Source organism: Physella acuta, unplaced genomic scaffold, assembly GCF_028476545.2.
Source record: "Physella acuta isolate Inbredline_101_S28 unplaced genomic scaffold, ASM2847654v3 ptg001163l, whole genome shotgun sequence".
NCBI lineage: Eukaryota > Metazoa > Mollusca > Gastropoda > Physidae > Physella > Physella acuta.
This window is the reverse complement of record NW_026732680.1, coordinates 172583-192500: the sequence shown is the minus strand read 5'-3', so window position 1 is coordinate 192500 and position 19918 is coordinate 172583. Positions and strand designations below refer to the sequence as shown.

The 19918-nt window shown below is 28.9% G+C and overlaps 2 protein-coding genes across 7 annotated transcripts in view; one reads left to right on the top strand and one right to left on the bottom strand.

The window, feature by feature from the left end:
* Positions 1–5196, top strand: part of LOC131956614 (antiviral innate immune response receptor RIG-I) — a 66263-nt gene extending 61067 nt beyond the window's left edge. For 2 of the 3 annotated variants that reach the window (XM_059321134.1, XM_059321135.1), the window contains exons 11-15: positions 1372–1539; positions 2076–2323; positions 2428–2510; positions 2734–3018; positions 3723–5196. In XM_059321134.1, coding sequence (XP_059177117.1) covers positions 1372–1539; positions 2076–2323; positions 2428–2510; positions 2734–3018; positions 3723–4236 — 1298 coding nt within the window. In that variant the 3' untranslated portion in view covers positions 4237–5196. The remainder of the gene's footprint in view (positions 1–1371; positions 1540–2075; positions 2324–2427; positions 2511–2733; positions 3019–3722) is intronic. The other variant, XM_059321137.1, reaches the window with a different exon arrangement.
* A 138-nt stretch (positions 5197–5334) lies between these two features.
* LOC131956612 (antiviral innate immune response receptor RIG-I) lies at positions 5335–19917 on the bottom strand. Of its 4 annotated transcripts, none has more exons than XM_059321124.1 (23): positions 19641–19917; positions 19263–19379; positions 18561–18710; positions 18014–18192; positions 17209–17383; positions 16918–16998; positions 16555–16683; positions 15205–15375; positions 14597–14740; positions 14418–14504; positions 14038–14190; positions 13448–13557; positions 12944–13201; positions 12387–12549; positions 12132–12230; positions 11562–11743; positions 10620–10758; positions 10167–10406; positions 9731–9898; positions 8255–8502; positions 7696–7778; positions 7039–7326; positions 5335–6740 (listed from the first exon to the last, which is right to left on the bottom strand). In XM_059321124.1, exons 2-23 carry the CDS (start codon positions 19366–19368, stop codon positions 6368–6370), a joined length of 3726 nt encoding a protein of 1241 aa, XP_059177107.1. In that variant the 5' UTR covers positions 19369–19379; positions 19641–19917; the 3' UTR covers positions 5335–6367. The 4 variants fall into 4 exon arrangements, with proteins under 4 accessions (XP_059177107.1, XP_059177111.1, XP_059177110.1 ...); XM_059321128.1 differs by having other exon boundaries at positions 14038–14187; XM_059321127.1 differs by having other exon boundaries at positions 19668–19917.
* Between the last annotated feature and the right edge of the window lies 1 nt (position 19918).

Here is a 19918-nt window from a genome sequence, read left to right as displayed (position 1 = left end):
CTTAATTCTTGGGAGATGATGTGTTTAATTGAAACATTTTCTTGGGTGAATGAAGGTATTAAAGTATATTAATAAATAAAAGCTAGCTGAAGTCACAGTCAAATGGACCATATGGCTGATAACAAGTTTAGACGTGATACTTATAGATGTTAGAGGAAATCTTCTCCATTAATAACAATTAAGAATGGAGAAGAAAAAATTTAATTGAAATTTAAATATTATCCCCCTATTGCTTATAACTTAAGAAATTTTCCTTCAGCATACAATTTTAAAAAATATATAATTAACTTTTAAAAATGTTTTAGAACTGAACAATCAGATGGTATTAGGTGTGTTAAAAAAAAAGCCATCAGGCAGAAAAAGCGAAAATTATAAGGTGTGGGTTGTTCAGTTGAAAAATGCTGTGAAAACATACCCTATTGTGGATCCAGAGAGTGAGACTAACATGAATACTCGAATACTGTTAATCATTTGTGAATATTTACAGGTAAAAAATTATTTTCTTTTTTTTCTTTTAATGCTGCAAATTAGCTTATTAATCTGTATTTAATTTAAACATACATGAAATTGAAAACAATGTGTTGTTATTTTAAACTGCATAATTAAGGTGTGACTTAATACTTATTACTTATAATTTAAGCATTTGAAGGTAAACTTATATTTCAAAGAGTTGACTTAAACAATAAATTAAATCTTGCTAGCTCTAAAACCACCAGGATTGCTTGTTAAAACCTAATTTGTAAAATTGTTATTTTTAGGTTTACAACTTTGCATTAGAGACCCATGATTTGGTTGAGCTTAAAGATATAATGCCATATTTGAAAAAGACTTTTGATAAATTTAACAACTACAAAAATAAAACTCAAGAAGAAGCTGTGCTTTATGGCTATTTTGAAGGTAGTTTTTTTTTTAATACTGAGTTTTGGCTCATTTCTGGTCTAACATAAAATAATTTTGCAAATCGCCAACTATTTGAGAATAATTCTACTCATATACATTTATTATGAATTCTTAAATTTTAAGGATAATTCAATAATATATCTATTTGCAGAACTTATTATGCTTGTTGATAGTTGGCAGGGAAAAGAAAACACAAATCTTACTACCTTATCCAAAACTTTAGAAGAGAATCTATTTCCTGAAGAATGTTCACGTGGAATCATCTTTGTCAGTACTAGAGAACTCGCAAAAGCTCTAGTGTCTTGGTTAAACAGAAGCAACAAAAGTTTTTTAAATGCTTCAGTTTTTTCTGGAACACGTGCAAGTGAGCATCAGAGAGGTAGGGTAAAATATAAATGTAAAAATTTTAAGTTGTGTTAAAATACTATTTAGTCAGCTCTCTTCATTAAATTGTCGTGTTTGTGTGTGCAGGAAGATCACCAATGGCACAGAAACAGATTATTGAACAATTTAAGACTGGTGCAATTAGACTTCTTGTAGCTACTCCTGCTGCTGAGGAAAGTCTTGACATTCCACTCTGCAACTTAATTATCCGATATAATTATATTGGCAATGAAGTTTCTACTAAGCAAACACTAGGTAATTCTAACAACATACACCATTTTTTTAATTTAAAATATGTGCTCAATTAGTGATAATTTAGTTGTTTCACTGCTTTTACACTAGGAAAACGAAACCCAGCAAGTTAATGTTATTTGAATTTTTTTTTTCCAGCAGAACTTGCTGCAAGTTTTTTTTTCTGTTTAGTTTACATGTATGTTGTAAAAGTGGTGTTACATTTTAAGTTATATATATATATATATATATATATATATATATATATATATATATATATATATATATATATATATATATATATATATATATATGCATGTATACATTATGTATAGTACAGTTAAGGGAGCCGTTAAAAAGAGTCACATTCATTTCTGTAACCACTGGAGTAAATTTCTACAAATATGTGTACATAGTAGAATAATGTATAATTCTAATTCTTTTGTCTTGTAATTTTATTGTTTCTTATGTAATATGTAGGTCTATAAAAGAACATACACACATATATTATAAATAATAAATAGCAGTTTCATATTCTAAAAATGCTTTTTTATTTTCAGGAAGATGTAGAGCAGAAGGGGGAAAATCTGTTCTCTTAACTATGGAAGATATTTTAAAACGAGAACTAAGAAACATCCAAAGAACAAAATTAATTTCTGAAGCTATTAGTGTAATTGATCAAATGGATGTACATGAAATTATACAGAGAAATAGTTATTTTCAATTAGACATGATTAAAAAGGATGAAATAGCTGAAGCTGAGAGAAAGATGCATAAAAAAGATCCAAAAGAAGTTCATTGCACTATGGTAAATAAAACTACCTCTGCCACTACAGTAGACTTACACTTTCATTGTTAAAAACACATTCTAAACAATATAAACATTTCTTTGTTTCTACAATGGTTTTGCAGGTTTGTTTCCTTTGTCGACAAGTTTCAATAGATTGCTCTCTAGTGCGGACAATTAAAAAAAGGCACAGAATCTTTCTTGATAGGTATAAATACAAAAACATTTTTTTTTACTTTAAAAATACGTATATTCATTTTATAATATATATTTTAAATAAGCATTATTCTCTTACACTACCTAATTTTATTTAAGCATTATTCTCTTACATTAACTTATCGAATAAAAAGAAATCTTAACTACTTAAACAAGATTTTTAAAAACAAATATTTACAGCTATGAATTTTAAATATTTAAAAAATCTGCTTTAGTGACCTACTAAAAAGTGGTAAAGTGAGGTTTAAGCCTAATAAGCCCAAGACATCGGATGAAGTTGACTTTTTAGGACCAGTGCTATGTCAGGGCGAAATTGAAGGAAAAGGAGTATGCGGGAACGCATTGGGCTCTTTGATCATGTATCGAAATGTAAAATTCCTAACAATGGGAATAAAGGCTTTTGGATTTTGCATGGGCACAAATACAGCTCTACAATACTTTAAAAAGTGGGACAAGGTGCCATATAATTTTGATGAACTCACCCCATATGACACCAAGAGGTAATTTAAGTTTTTGGTATTTTTACATCTGCATTTAATCTTTAAAATAGCAACAATTTGATTTAAATGTAATTGCTTTTGTTACAATTGTTAAATGCTCATTGTCTGCTGTAAAATTAAACAAATATTACATTCTGTTTAGATTTAGGCACATATCAAGGTTTTAAGTAATGAATGATATTTACAATGTATAGCTAAATTAATGTTTAATGCTAAAAAAATGTCCAAATGATTGTTGGTTCTGATATTTTACTCAACAGCAAATTTTTGTTTTTGTTTTTGCAGAAATATCTTGCATAATATTTAGTATAATTTTAAAATTTTAAAATTAAAATGTAAGTTGAAATGTACTTTATTGTGCCTTTAAGTGATAATGATAAATCAATCAAATTCATTAGCAGTCTATAAATAAGGTGTATTATTATAAATTTAGTTTATAAGAAATCTTGTTACACTGTGACACTAATTATTTCATGTTGTGTCAAAGTCATTTCTTTAATCAGTTTAATAATACAAAACATAATTAACATATTTGACTTCCTCTCAACATATAAATATTTATGCTAAAAGTATGAGTTATTTACTTCCCTTGCGTAAATTGAATTTGATTTTTCATTATCAAAATAAATAAAGGTTTAGAGAACCTCAGGTTTTGTTAAATATTTCATCCTTAAACTTGATCCCATTAATTTTTTTTATTTCAGTTATCTTGAAAGCTGTATGGATGGAGATAGTTTAGACCAGTGGCCAGCAACAACTAGTGCTGGACACATGCCAGCAATAACTAGTGCTGGAGACATACCAGCAACAAGTAGTGCTGGAGAGATACCACCAACAAGTAGTGCTGGACATATACCAGCAATAACTAGTGCTGGACACATACCAGCAACAAGTAGTGCTGGACATATACCAGCAATAACTAGTGCTGGACACGTACCAAGAACAAGTAGTGCTGGACACGTACCAGCAACAACTAGTGCTGGACACGTACCAAGAACAAGTAGTGCTGGACACATGCCAGCAACAACTAGTGCTGGACACATACCACCAACAAGTAGTGCTGGAGAGATACCACCAACACGTAGTGCTGGAGACATACCACCAACAATTAGTGCTGGACACATGCCAGCAACAATTAGTGCTGGACACATGCCACCAACAAGTAGTGCTGGACACATACTAAGAACAAGTAGTGCTGGAGACATATGTGGCATGTAAAATGGTTAAGTTTTTTTTATTCTCATTTATACTAACATTAAATGACATTCAACGTAAAAGAAAAGCTTTTTGAAAAATATACTTTCAGTTTAATGCACACATTTTCTCTACTAATGTCCACTGTTAGAGTTTTGAGCCAGTCATTTTTTACTCAATGACAAACAAAGAAATTTAGCACAACTAGCATTAAAATATCAAGCTTTGTTTAAATGAAGAAACTCTTTAAAGATTTAAAGGAGGAACAGTAACAAATCAGATACACAATGTTAGACAGCTTACAAAAATATGAGCATCCAATAAATCAAACATCACTTTTTGCTTTGTACTGCTACAGTCCAGTAAGGTGTTTTCTAGTTTGTGAAGCTTTTTGCATGAACAGTTATTATTTCTTAAAGCATAAAGTGTAGAACTGGTGCTCTACAAAAGAAAGTAACTATTATCTCTATGGCAACCCTAACAATAAAAGAATTTGAATTCAGCAAAATCTTGGTAATTTAGATCGTAATTATTTTTTATAAATTTTTACAAATAATTACATGTAAAGATGCAGTATTTATAAGTAAATGCTATTACCAAAAAGTTAAAAAATTGTTTTCCTGACATATGCTATCAATTATCTTTATTTTTCTCTGCTAGTGCTTCTGTATTCTGTATTTTTGCTGGCCTTATGTTCAACTCCCAGAACTAGGGTGCTAGCTTTTTCTGACCCCCCCTACCTGCACAGATTATCCCAGCTTGGTTAAATGATTCATATCATTCATAATCAATATACTTTAAAATTAATCATGCATTTATTTTTAAAATTTTAATAGCATACATAAAAATGCTAATTTTAGTTTTAAATAGCTAAGGAAAACAATATTTGTAACACCAAATAATATCAAAGAAGTTTAAAATTTTGTAAGCATAATTCAAGATTTAAAAAATTAAAGGTGGCCTCTTAAATAGAGATAGATCCATTTTCCGTTAATAAACATTTAAAGAAAAATTGTTTAGAATTCTTTTTAATCAGAAGCATAACATATCTGACATTTGAATTATTTTAATCTAGTGAACTATTGTCAAAGGTAAACACAGTACAGATAGACAACTGCAAAATAAGGCACCAAGTTTATAATTTAATCACCATTTTGAATAGTCTTTTTGTTACACAGTCACAGTATACAAACAAGCACTAACATTCTTATACTAAATACTAATCATATGTGTACGTTGAATGCCAGGTATAATACAACCATTTTGTTAATAAATACATTAAAATATAAATAGCATAATCAACATTCAAAGGTAAAACATAAATTAAAGCTTTTGAAGTATTTTTCAACTATAATCCCTAACCAGAACTTTTAAAACTTCATTGAAACAATAAAAAACACAACAGTGTAGCTACAATTTTAAAAGTTATCCACTTTATTTTTAAAATAATAGTATATAAAAGAGTGATACTATTAATAGACCTTTTCTTAAAGTAGTAGAGATGATAAAATATAAAGTACTGTACAAAAGCATCAAAAAAAGATATTTAAGAAAGCAATGGTTTTGTTAAAAACAGTTTTAAGCCACAGCATAGATTTTTATCTCAGGAAGCAAATATCACCAGGATAATTAAAATAATTGTCATGAGAAGTTTAAGAACATTTATCTATACAAAAAATGCATTTATTTAATTATTAAACACATAAATTAACATTAACATTACATCATATCTATTTTAAACACTTATATAATTTAAGTTTGTGTTTGTATAAATCATAAAAATACCCAAATTCAGTTTTTTCCAATTATTTTTAACAAAGATAACACTAAAAAGTTACTTGTTTTACTATATTATTTGGATATGTTTATGTGTTTACCATTCTATAGCCATTAAATTGAATTTAGAAAGATAATTTTAGAAACATTTTGTGCTTTGCAAGTTTCAAACATCGTTAATTGTTTTTATTTTTGATAATTTATTTGATTTTGTTTTACACTTATGCAGCATGATTTTTTTTCCAAATTTGAAATAAAATATGAGCATATTTCATAATGACTAAAGTCTTTTTATTTTTTTTTTAAATTTAGTATATACATTAATTTTACTTGGAAATTGTTTTGCCACAGTTTTTAAAATTGCAGAATTTTATTTGTATTAAAAATGTTCAGACAAATTAGTGCTCTCGCTACTATATTCTGCTGTTGCTATTGAACTGGATGAGTCAAGCAAGTGAATAGGGCCACTAATGGAAGACAATGTGCTTGTGTCAAAACAATCTTGAAATCCTTGAGGTGCCTCATTTTCTGGCCTATTGATGCTTTTGGCAAAGTGTATCTCTGTATTTGAATAAACTGTTTTAACTTGTGTTATGTGAACAGCATCTTCTACTAAAGAAGCCTCAACATTCAGTGTGTGTTTTTTTATGGGTGGAGCATAAGCTCCTTGATTTGAGCCATCATCACTGTCACTGCTATCAGAGTCATCACTGATATCATTTGTAAAGTTATCCTCTCTTTCCAAAAGGTAGCTAAAGGTATAAAAAAAAATACATCATCAAAATGTCCAGAGATATCTCTAATACTTTCAATGCTTGTTTAAAACTAGTGCTAAAATTTTGCAGAATTAAATTGAAACAAAAATGAATTTTTTTTACACTTCACCTTTGTAACTGTTCTTTAGGGATTATCCATAAATGGTACAGAACTTTTTTGGAAATATAAAACAAAACTCAGACCCACTGATGTCACCCCCCCCCCCCCCCCCTTCACAAAAGTCTGAATCACCTTCCCTCTAGTCTAAAAATGTGGCATCTTTTATAAACTTACTTTTTAGTATCATCCAAGGTGAGTTCCTCTATAACATATGGCACTTGCTTCCATTTCTTAAACAGACGCAAATCTTGATTGTCACCCAAGTAAAATCCAAAATTCTTTATGCCAACAGCAAAGTAATGAACTTTTTCATACTTGATCATTTGACCCAAAGGATTTCCACAAACTTTTCCTGAGTTTGGCTCTCCTTGACAATATACAGGTCCTAGGAATTCAATTTCATCCATTATTTGTCCACTTCTTCTTTCAACAATTTTTATTTTCCCACTATTCACCAAGTCCCTGTATTAAAATAAAAACAGTGAGAACATGTTCATTGATGATTCTTTTTATGCTTTTTTCTGACTTACTAAACACTTTAGGTAGACTAAAAAACCCAATTCTAGTGTTCAGAAATGGATTTTATGCTTATGATTAAAGAAATCATGCAGAAAGTATGAAGACCTTGCTCTGATACCACAATAAAATATTCAGCCCTTGCAGAACTAGTGAACTGCAATTATTTAAAAAAAAAATTTAAATACATATTTAATGGATACAATTGAAATTAAATTTGTAAAAAATTGTAGAAAAGATTTAGATTCTAGTAAATTAATTTAAAATGATGTTAAATTGAAAAAGTGTTTGATAATGTTTAACAAATTCATCTACCTGTCAATAGAAATTCTATACTTTTCAAAGATAGTTCTCAATTTTGTATTATTAACTCCAACTTTTCTGCAACGTGAGCACACCTGATGAGACAGAATGAGATATACTTTATTTTTTTAATACACTTTAGACCTGAAAACATAATTTGTATTAAAAACAAACATTAGTATCACAAGGAAGGGGTGATGAGTGCAGACTGCATCACATGATTTCATCAAAACATGGAACAATGAAATGAAAAGTGGAAAATTTACTGCAGAAATCTTCTTTGTCTGGTTAATTTAACATAGTTTTTAACAGTTTTTAAAACCAATACATAAATTAAAACATTTTACTCCAATCATTCTCCATACATTATGTACTTACTGAGGTACTTAGGTAATTATAAAAAAAAATCTATTTTTTAAAGATCCTATCTTCAATGTTGTTTGTTTAGGTTACATGTTTTTTTCTAAGATATTTTTCACTGAAAAAACTAGGCTGTGTTAAATGATTAATTTTTTAAAGGAATTTTATTTACTTACAGAGCATCAAATTGGACTGTAATTATTTGACTCACCATTTTAAAAACCTCACTTTTTGATTCAACTTTCCTTTTTTTCTTAAGTTCTTCTTCAATCTCTGCCTCTTCAATGACTTTTAACTGATAAGTATTGATGAACTCAATGATGTCAGATTCTTTCATTTCAGCAATAGCTTTAATTGCTTTGTTCATCAACTTCATCCTTTCTTGGTTATTTTTCTCTCTGTTCAGAATACTCTGTGTAGCTAAAAGGACAGAGACACCACCTTGTTTTCTACTTCTCCCTGTTTGGAAAATATAAAAACAAGACAAAATTCAATTGTTAGCTATGTGTACACTAAATTATTCTAAATAATCAAACAGTACTGTAGTCAAATACTAAAACAACTCCAAATTTAAAGCATTTTTTAAAAAAGTTATACTGTATATATATCATATAAAAATAGACTTTAAAGGAAAGTAAATTTTAAATAAAAGTTTTTTTTTTTTATAGATTGTATATTTTTTTATTCTAAATAATCAAACAGTACTGTAGTCAAATACTAAAACAACTCCAAATTTAAAGCATTTTTTAAAAAAGTTATACTGTATATATATCATATAAAAATAGACTTTAAAGGAAAGTAAATTTTAAATAAAAGTTGTTTTTTTTTATAGATTGTATATTTTTTTATTCTAAATAATCAAACAGTACTGTAGTCAAATACTAAAACAACTCCAAATTTAAAGCATTTTTTAAAAAAGTTATACTGTATATATATCATATAAAAATAGACTTTAAAGGAAAGTAAATTTTAAATAAAAGTTTTTTTTTTTATAGATTGTATATTTTTTTATTCTAAATAATCAAACAGTACTGTAGTCAAATACTAAAACAACTCCAAATTTAAAGCATTTTTTAAAAAAGTTATACTGTATATATATCATATAAAAATAGACTTTAAAGGAAAGTAAATTTTAAATAAAAGTTTTTTTTTTTTATAGATTGTATATTTTTTTATTCTAAATAATCAAACAGTACTGTAGTCAAATACTAAAACAACTCCAAATTTAAAGCATTTTTTAAAAAAGTTATACTGTATATACATCATATAAAAATAGACTTTAAAGGAAAGTAAATTTTAAATAAAAGTTGTTTTTTTTTTATAGATTGTATATTTTTTTATGTTATTCATTATTAATTTATTTTATTTTTGGTGATCATTCTTTTAGTTGATTTTATTGTTTGTATAATATTTTGAACAGTGGACTCAATAATAAAGATACTTTTTGAAAATTCCTGTTTAGTTCTTTTTTTCTCTGAATATTTTGTTTTTTTCCAAAATGGAAACTGCTTGATCAGTTAGTCCTAACTCACATTTATGGAATTTCTACTATATAGTTATGTAATCAATATTCCTTTTTATTGTAGATACATCATAAAAAAATAAATTATGTAATTTTTCTATCTGATTGAGACCTGCTTATATGTAAAGATATATATAAAGACAGAGACCCATAAAACTAATATACCCCTTGTCTGCACAGTAGTGACTTCATTGCCAACATGGTTATACTTTATGACTAGGTTACATTCAGGGATGTCAAGACCTTCCTCAGCAACAGAAGTTGCTACCAACAGTCTAACCTCACCACTTGCAAACTTTTCAATAGCATTTTGCTGTTGTAGCTGAGACATTCCTAGGTGAAGTTTTAAAAACAAAAACCACATTATTTAGTTTCAATTTAGCTAAGTTAATATAAAATTATACAGAATATTTGTTAAACGAAACATATAGGCCAAAAATTGTTTTTGATTTCTTTTTATGCCATAAAATAAAATAAACATGTTTCTCACATACTTTCTTTATCATTTTATTTGGTTATTGCAGCAACAAATTAGAAAGTTTATTTAAAAAAATATAAAAAATGTACTTTTTTCTATTCTGTAGAAGTTGTTTTGGCTTACCTCCTTGCTCCTCACTAGCATTGGTTCCAGTGAACACTGAAGGATTCAGGAATTTCATTTCACCTCTTTTTATCCAGGATACAACAGCCTCTGCCAAGGCTCGTGTTCGCACAAATATGATACCCCGAGATTTTTCACTGTTTTCACCCTTGGTTAACAAGTATTCCTCTAATGTCCGGGCTAAGACTAAAAGATTAGGGTTTTCCACATCTTGTCTTTTAGCAACCACTGCTTTTAAATCTAAGTATAGAAAAAAAACACATTCATTTGTATTCTTAAGCCATTAAAAGTTTTGATACATTTCAAACAATTAAGAAAGAAATCATATTTTAATAGAAAAAACATGTTTCTCTAGAGGCCTACTACTTATAAAACAATGTTAACTCTAGATATCTTGATATTTCATTCCTTAATGTTACTAGTTATGTAAATATGATTGATCAGTTTAATTACTTTGAAAATATCCATAGAAAATTTTTTCTTCACTTGGGTTTTGGGGAAAGCGTTGAAAATCTTTAAAGCAATTTTCTAGGTATGCCATTACATCTCTCAGCTCCACAAGGTCATGGGTCTCCAAAGCAAAGTTGTAGTGCTGGGAAAAGGGAATAAGTATTAACTATACACCTACTCATTTCATATGTAGTCCATTATTGACAGCTTGGACATCTTATTTTTTAAAGATCTGGACAAGAGGATGTACTCACTTAGGTAAAGTGCAATGAAAAGTGTATGATTGATGTACTATTTTTTAAAATTAAAACTATAGACATTGTTATATTGAGCTACTTAGATTCAGTCATTCTGATTTGATTTACCCTTATATGCCAGCTGTCTGGAGAGTATATAAAAATGAACAATGAAAAATTCAAAATATATTTTCTATGAAAACATTTATATAAGCTAAAATCATCAATGCATTTTTAGGTTTTACTTTTTCTTTACTCAACAAAAAAACAAGCCTTATCAATTATTGCTCTTGTTCAAGATTTTAGCTTTGACATATATCTATTGTGTGACCACAATATGTAACTATTATTACCACTATTACTTTATATGAAGCTATAAAAAATTTAAAACTTAAAGAATTAAATAGAAAATTCCAAATATATGCCAAGTGACTGAAAATACCAACAGGACAGCATGGTCAGGTACACAAATATTAACCTCAAAAGCCACTAGTTTGGTTATTGGTCCACCCAACTCTGATCTTTACGCTGCCTGAACCTGTTAAGGTCAATGGGCATAGAGTTGACCACACAATTTCTTCATATACCAAGGTAAAAAACAGATAAAATCTGCTAATCTGTGCTTTAAACATACAGATCTGAAAAGCTACTCTTCTTTTACTAAAAATGCAGGAGATTCTAAATCCTTAGGAGTAAACAATTTCCTTACCTTTAAATAGTGAGTGATTATTATGATTGATCTCACATCCATATTTGTTTCTCTGTCTGGATCAGTGATAGGAACAGCCATTGCTGTTTTATTTAGTTTAACTATCCACTGACAGTAACCCTGGCTTTTTTTGTTTGAAGGAATATCATTTACCAGCCTTGTTATTTTTTCATTTTTCAACTCTGAAAAAATTTGATGCTTGTTATTGCCTATCAACATCTTTTTTAGGTATTGAACAAATATAAATATCTAAAATTAAAAAAAAAGAGAGATCTGAGTTTACAATAAAAATTTTAGTGCAGCTTTTATTTACATACATGGGATATCAAAGTGGAGTATTTACTGTTCAAAACTCAGACTTGTTTGTAGGATGTCCCAAAGTCCACCCAGCTCTAATGGGTAACTGACTCACATTAGGGAAGTAAAGGCAGATGGCCACATTGCTTACCACACCAAATGCAGTGGTCAAGAAACAGCTGAACTCTACTTCAACTGTGTTGTGTATCATCTGGTACAATAGGGGAACATCACATATGTTAACGCAAATAATATAAATATTTCAAAACATACCTAATGCATGATTTTTAATGTGTTGCTCAAGTTTCGCTATTATATCATAAACTTTTACTGCACATCCATCTGTATCAAGTTCTTCAAGAAGCTCATACCCTAAAGGTCAGAAAACTACATTGTAAGCACACTCAAGCAAATGAAGAATTTTTAAATGTCTAAAACATAGTAAGCCTAATTTTTAACAGGAAATAATATAAAAATGTAAAACAATAAATTTAAAAAAAAATTATTTCCATAAGAGAAAAAACTTGCTTTCAAATGGAACAGGCACCACACTTTGCAATTCTTGCAAAAATCTTTTAACAGTGGACAAATATGGAGAATCAAGGTTAGCCATGACACTTTTGACACTTTCCACAGCCTGTTTCTCCACAACTGCTTTCTCTACACCAATTGATGCTGTCAGGCCAACAATCTGTCATTAGACTTGAAAATTAAAATTGCAAAATATCCCAAGTAAGCATGAACATGTAGTGGCTTAATGCAAAACATTTTTTTTTGTTCTGCTAATAGAAAGAGCACCCACTAGTCATTTCAAGTCATGTTACTCTGATTACTGTAAATGTAGAAGCAAGGAAATATCTTAAATATTGTTCTAAAAATACATACTGTAAATATTTGTAGGCTTGTGTAAAGGAAACTGGTTGAAAAATGCAAGGCAGATATTTTTTGCAAAAAAAACTGAGTGTACCAATGCTAATTAAGTTTATAATTTGTACTTAGGCCCACAAAAAGTGTGTATTTTTTTTTTTATATCTATAAGAATTACTTTGAGAAATTTAGTTAAACAGTACTTCTAAATAAATTACCTGTGGCAAATGGTTTCTCTGTTTTTCAGTGCCTCTAACTTTAATACTGATATAAGAAAACATGACCTCGTTGTATGGCTCATCTTTTCGTGTGTGGTGGCATTCGTCAAATACTAACAAAGTGAATTTGCTAAGGCGGAAATGTTTGTTTTTTATATTATTCTGCAGAATCATTGGTGTCATCACAATAACATTGTTATCTTTCAGAATGCTCTTAAGACTCATGGTATCATTACTCCTTCCTGTGATGAGCTCAATCTGAATCATTAAAGAGATGTAATTAAAATTATAGCTCATAGGCTGAAAACATTTGTTTTTAAGAGTTAAAAATTTCACCAAAACATGTGGAGCATAATTACTTCTAAAAGTGAACCCTTATTTCATGTTGATGAAAATAGCCTTTTTACAATTTTATATATATTTTTTGTTTTACAGTTTTTTGAATAAGAAAAGAAGTTAATAGTAAATAACTAAATATTCAAAGTGAAAATGATAGATGTTTACCTTGTAAGCTTTTGGGAGATACCCGTTCAAAAATTTATATTGCTGTGTAGCCAATGGAACAGTTCTAGCCAGGAAAGCTACTCTTATTTTGCTATTAGTATCAGAGGTACCTAGGAATAAATTTGAACTATTTTTAATTCTGTTAAACTATTCACACATATATTTTATATTGGAGAGAGTAAAGCCAGGTATTTAAACAAATATTTATGGCTGTGTCCCAATATCAAATACTTGTTACAAAATATGGGATGGTTTGTTTGAATGGTAGAACATATGACTGCTAAAAGTTTTTGGGTTTGGATCCTGGTCATGAGTCATCAGGATGTTATTAAGTCCACCCCACAATGAAAGGTATCTGACTCATGGGTGAGTGTACAACTGACCACATCCTTTCATATGCCAAGATCAAAGAAACAGGGGAAGTCTACTTCATCTACCAAGTCCTTAAAGGTAACTGTTTTAAAGAATGAAATACTTAAAAGGGATTCTTTGAAAACAATTTCACATTTTTTGATGATCTTAAAGAATTATGGTTAATTTCGGCCCTATAGGACTTAAAATTGATATTCAGTTGTGAAATTCCAAACTACCTTTTTTTAAATGCTCAAAAATTATGTATGCTGCCACTAAAGTCTTTCCAGAGCCAGTGGGAGCACATATAACTGTGTTAAATCCTTCCAAAGCTTTTTCAGCTAACTCTTCTTGGTAGTTTCGCAAGACTAAGTCTTGATAATTTATACCTGCTATAGAGAAACTTAATTAATTTGCCATAAAGGCTACTAATGTTAAAAACACAAATGCATTTTCTTAGTAAAGATATTTTGTTTAATCTCAGCTTTCAACACATTTGTATAAAAATATTTAAAATAAATTTAAAATAAAATATTAAAAACAGGTCAAAAAAAAAGAGATAACTTAGTGTCAGCTATCTCAGTTTAAAATACAGTGAAATAGTGTACAAATATCATACTTTTTCTTATGGCTGGTAATTCTTCACCATCAGTAAGTATGTCATAAGTATCCTCCAAGATCTCTTCTGTACTATCAAATTCTAAACCTAGAAATAATAATGAGATCACAAATTATTTAAATGTTATGCATTATTTCAAAAAATCTGAAGTTTACTTTTGTTTACTTCAATTTGCATACCTTGTAACTGTGGTGCTGAATCACCTGGTACACTCGAAAAACAAGATGTTTTGACACTAGGTGGTGGACGATGTGTTTTTAGCACTGCAGAATCAGTAGATAATGGAACAACTCGGTTTTCTTTATCTGCACTGTATGTGCTTTCTTTAAAACGAATATGAAGAATATTTTAGAATAAAATTAAACAAAATTTGAAATGGCTAAGCATTTTGAAAAACATTAACAATTCATAAATGTCTACACTTAATATCAGCTAAACCCCTTTTAGTGTTTATCAAATAATTTAGCTGTAATTTTTTTTTACCTTTTAATCATTACTTATAAAGAACACAACTACTTCCAAGTTAGCCCACTATTTCAATAATTTAAACTGCTATGCCCTTGTTCAGCTTTGAAAAAACATGTCTAAAGCCAGCCAAATAATCAATTGAGTTAATAAATAATATATTTATTATTTTAAGATCCCATTTTGAAACTCTTCAAATTATGAAGTGTATGGCTTTTTAAAGCTTCAGATTTTTAAATTCTTATACCTTCTTAAAAGTTAATATAAATGTCAGGTTTTTTTTTTAAATTTATTAAAAAAAACATTAAAAAATATTATATACTTTTATCTTCATCATCATTTTCATCTGAACAGCAAGCACTTTCTCCATAACTCATGTAATTGTCCTTCACTTCTTCAATATGTCTGGAGTCAATAACCTTATTCTTTAAAATTCTCTTTGTAATTGGTTTATTTAGCTCAGCAGCTGTTAATTCAACTTTATAGTAATTTTCTGCACAATTAAAGATATTTATAAGTCAAATATGATATTAAAAAAAGCAATTGTTTTAACTAACATGAATTAATTTTGGAAAACTTTAGTTTAAGATAACATTTATTCAAACCAGCTCAATGAACATTCAAGTTACAGAAAAGCTCAGGACAAATAGATTCTTAAATCTGACATTTTGAGGTTGCTGCACCTCTAGAATAGATCTCAGTGAAAAAACAAATTTATATGAGAAAATTTGGGCTACATGAATGAACAAGTATTAGCTTTTGCTGAATTTGTATTGTATATTAGATAAAATGAGTGAGTGTATAATATTATAGCTCAGTCGTAGATCTAAAATATAGATAATTCTATCTAGATTTAGATAATAATAATTTTCTATATACTAAACTCTTTTAGACCTTTATTATTTTATATAAATGTTTGTTTGGAATATGGTAATTTTGAAATGCTCACTCCGGGCCTATTTGCGTAGCTAATGATTAGATCTAGATTCTAGATCTAGCAAGAAAAACTAAACTTAAGACTTAAGAAAACGAGTCGTAGAATCTAGATCTAGATAATTTTATCTAGATCTAAATAATTTCAAACCTTCTTTATTTTATATAAATCTTTGTTTGGCTAATTTAAGATAAAATTTAATTTGAAAGTTACTACTACTAGACTTAGATCTAGATCTATGCGCGTATATCAAGTTGCACAAGGTATAGTATAAAAATTCGCTTGCGACGTCACGAGTAAATAGCTAAGGTGGTAGTGTAACCGACTCTTATATAAGTGGCACGGGTTCTAGACCAATATGTCAATGATATTTTTATTTCAATTTTTTTTTTTAGATGTGAATGATAAAATTGCCTATCTGAACTTGGCAGGATACAGGGGGACATATGTTGGGGCGCCAAAATGGTTTGGAAAAATAAATTGAAAGGTTGAGGGGGGTTCAATTCGAAAGTTTGAGTGGGGGGGGGGGGGGTGCACATCAAAAGTTTGAGGGGGGGGGGGGGGGGTTGCAAATCAAAATCTTGCGGGGGGGGGGGGGGGTTCAAATAGAAAAGTTTGTCCCCGGGAAGGATCGCTATGCCTCTGAGTGACAGACGTGATGTTTTTTGATGGATGACCCCCGAAACCCACAGTTATCCAACGGATGACGGGTATTCTAGTATTTGTTAAATCTCTAACCAGAAATTCTTTTGGCATCAGAAAACTCTCTTGATACTTCAGATTCTGGTATATCAAACTGTCCACCGTGGTGACTAGATAATGAGGCTGCAGTAGTTGAACATTCTTTTGGTGTTGTTGAATGTTTGTCTGCAAATTTTGTAAGAGAATTAAGTTTTAACAACAGTTAAATATCATCTAATAAGTTTTTCTGTTCCTTTGTTTTTATGTTTTGTTATATTTTTAATGTAAATTAAAACCATTTTCAAACACCTACAATGCCTTGTCAAATTTAATATTTGAAGTATATTAATTAAATATAGCTTTAAACTCAAAGCTAATTTAGAAGGACTATCAGAGCAAAAAATAGAAAAAATAAATTACTTGAAGCAGCACTAATGCTTGAAAAGTCACTTGCTACACTTTTGGGTTTAGAATATCGCTTTGGCTCATAGCTTTCAAATTCTGTGGATGGATTTTAATAAATATCACGGAAAAAATAATTGTATCAAAGTATGGAATTATTCTGACAATTGAAATACTGCATTTTTTGAGTGTACCAAGTTGTTTCTTTGGTATACCATGAATTGCAAATCATTGGTAGTTAAAATTACTACAATAGCATTTATCTTAAAAAAAAATTATAGAAAAAGTTATTGAAAATAAAATTCTTACCACAACAAAATTGATGTTTGTTGCAACAACTCAAGTTGAAAAGACCAGGTTGATTCTGGACCAGTGAGTTAATGAAGAAAAAAGGCCAATCACTCTTCTCAGTTTTGTTACACTTAATCAATTCCATAAGACTTTCTGAAGTATCACATCTAGCTTTGCAACGCTTATGAGCAGTCTATATAATTAAAACAATTTATAGATAATTTATTTATTTAGTAAAGCTCTAATCTATTTTCAAATAACATACAATAATAATTTATGGGGGTCAAAGATCTAAATAAATTTGATTAGCAATTGTAAAAATTGTCTTAAAAACAACATTCCAATTGAAAAACTTTTCTTTGAAATATATCACACTTTTCAGCTTAACATATCTATACCTTAAAATTGTATCAAGATTTTGATACAGGGTCTTCTTTTTAAAGAGTGTTGAAATAGGAGTATGTCAAGCCCATATCAATTAGTTTGTAGGTACTTAATTTTTAAAAACTACTGACGTATTATTAAGGGATAGAGTGGCCAAATGGTAGAGAGTTTGGCTGCTAGCCCAAGGATCTCAATTTTACACCTTTGACTATGTCCACTAAGTACACCTAGCTCAAATGGATACCAGCCTTATGTTGGGAGAGTAAGAAAAAAATGAACTCTACTTCACCTGCCCAATGGATTGCTAAGTCTAAAGAGGAACTTTATTTTACTTATGTAATGTATATTTATTTTCTAACAAACCGATATTCATAAAAATGACAAATATAGCTTCATTAAAATTAAGTCACCAAAATATAAATTTGAGCAAAACACTTACACCATTGATTATATTATTACTATGCATGTCATCAAGTACATGATATAAATCTTCTTGTTTGATTTTCTGTAGCAAACTTCCATCTATTAAGTCAATGATGGAACTCAAATAATAGCAAACTGGTGCAGCCTTCAATTCATTTGGACCATTCACTTTTTTTTCTACTAGCACACAAGAATCTAAAGAAATTAATTTAATTAAAAATGTAATCTAAATCTTTAAAATCAATCATCAATCAATGAATATATTTAGTTCAGTGCAGATTAAATTAAAAATATGCATATCTGAAAATGACAGATCTTACTACTTTTGTGTTCACCATTATAGATTTCAAGTACTAATTAGAACTGAGTAATTGAGGAATATCTTACCTGTTTATAAAAAAAATAAAAGAAAATCCCATAGTTTGAAAAGCATCTTACACCCTTTGTCTAAGTACATAAAATAATTGATAATGCATTCCCCTGAACTAATATTAAGAGCAGATAGTTTTAGTGTGTAATACTGGTATAACGTTAAGGGAATTTCAAAGGGTATTTGTTCCTACCTGGATCAGCAGCAAAATCTTTTAAAGCTGCTATGAAATGATTGATGTTGTCCTTGTATGTCTCACTGTCTAACAACCATACAAAAAGTTCCTCCACAGATTTCTCACGGTCACTTAGTTTTGACAGAAATATTTCCTCAGAATTTTTTTCTGAAGAGTAGTAAAAATTAATATTGACTAAAGTGGATAATAATTATATATAATTAAATCAATAAATAATTATGAATAAATACAGTTCGCAAACAACAATCAATAGTTTTTGTTAGTATGTTTATGTGCGTGGAACATAATAATGAACATGAGATACTGTTTTTTTAAATATATACATATAAAATTGTATATGCATTTGTGTGTGTATCAGCATTTCCAAACTAGGAAGGTGGAAAAGTTTTACATTCTATATTAATATGTAAGATACACAAACATCAAGTAAAAATATACATGAGGGGATCTACTGTGAAAAACTGCACACTCCTGGACGGGGGGGGGGGGGGGGGGGGGGGAGCAGGGGTTAGACTTTTGTGATGAAGTTGAAGTCTAACATTTTTATAAGGTCTATAGAATCTAGGAGTCTAGGGTCACTGTTAATTTTGGGGCTAATGCTTCAATGGTGTAATAAATGACAAGCAACCACATATCAGGTCATATCATATAGTTTTTGACAATTTTTGTGAACAATTGATAACTATAATATACACTTGCCGATTATGCAGCTTTTCTGTTTAATATATTCTGGTTGCAGGTACTTCACAAATGTATCTCTCAGGAATTCCACAACAATTTCAGTTCCCCAATTGGTTGGTTCCATGGTTTAGAAAACTTAAATAAATATATTAATGAAAATATTTTCTTCATTGAATCTTTACAATTTTTTAGACTAATCAATAAATGTATATATTATATATATATATATATATATATATATATATATATATATATATATATATATATATATATATATATATATATATATATATAGGCCTATATAAAATTTATTATTCATAATATAAAATAAATGTAGGCTATTAAAATTAAGTATTATTAAAATACTGAATGATAAAGTATAAAAGTAGTTATTACTAGACTAGTTAGTAGTTATGGTATTACTATAAAATTATTTAAAATAATAATTAAAATAGTAACGTAGGCAAATGCTTGATTGAGTTGATTTAAGTGGTCCTATCGTATAAAAAACTAGACTCTAGATTATCATTTCGTATTAATTATTAATCATGAACTTTCATTCTGTTGTTCTAGATCTAGGTCTAAATCTATCAAGTACGATTGTTTATTTCTAAACATTATTTGCTTAAGTCTTAAGTGATAAGCTAACACTAAGAAACGTTCTTAAATTTTGG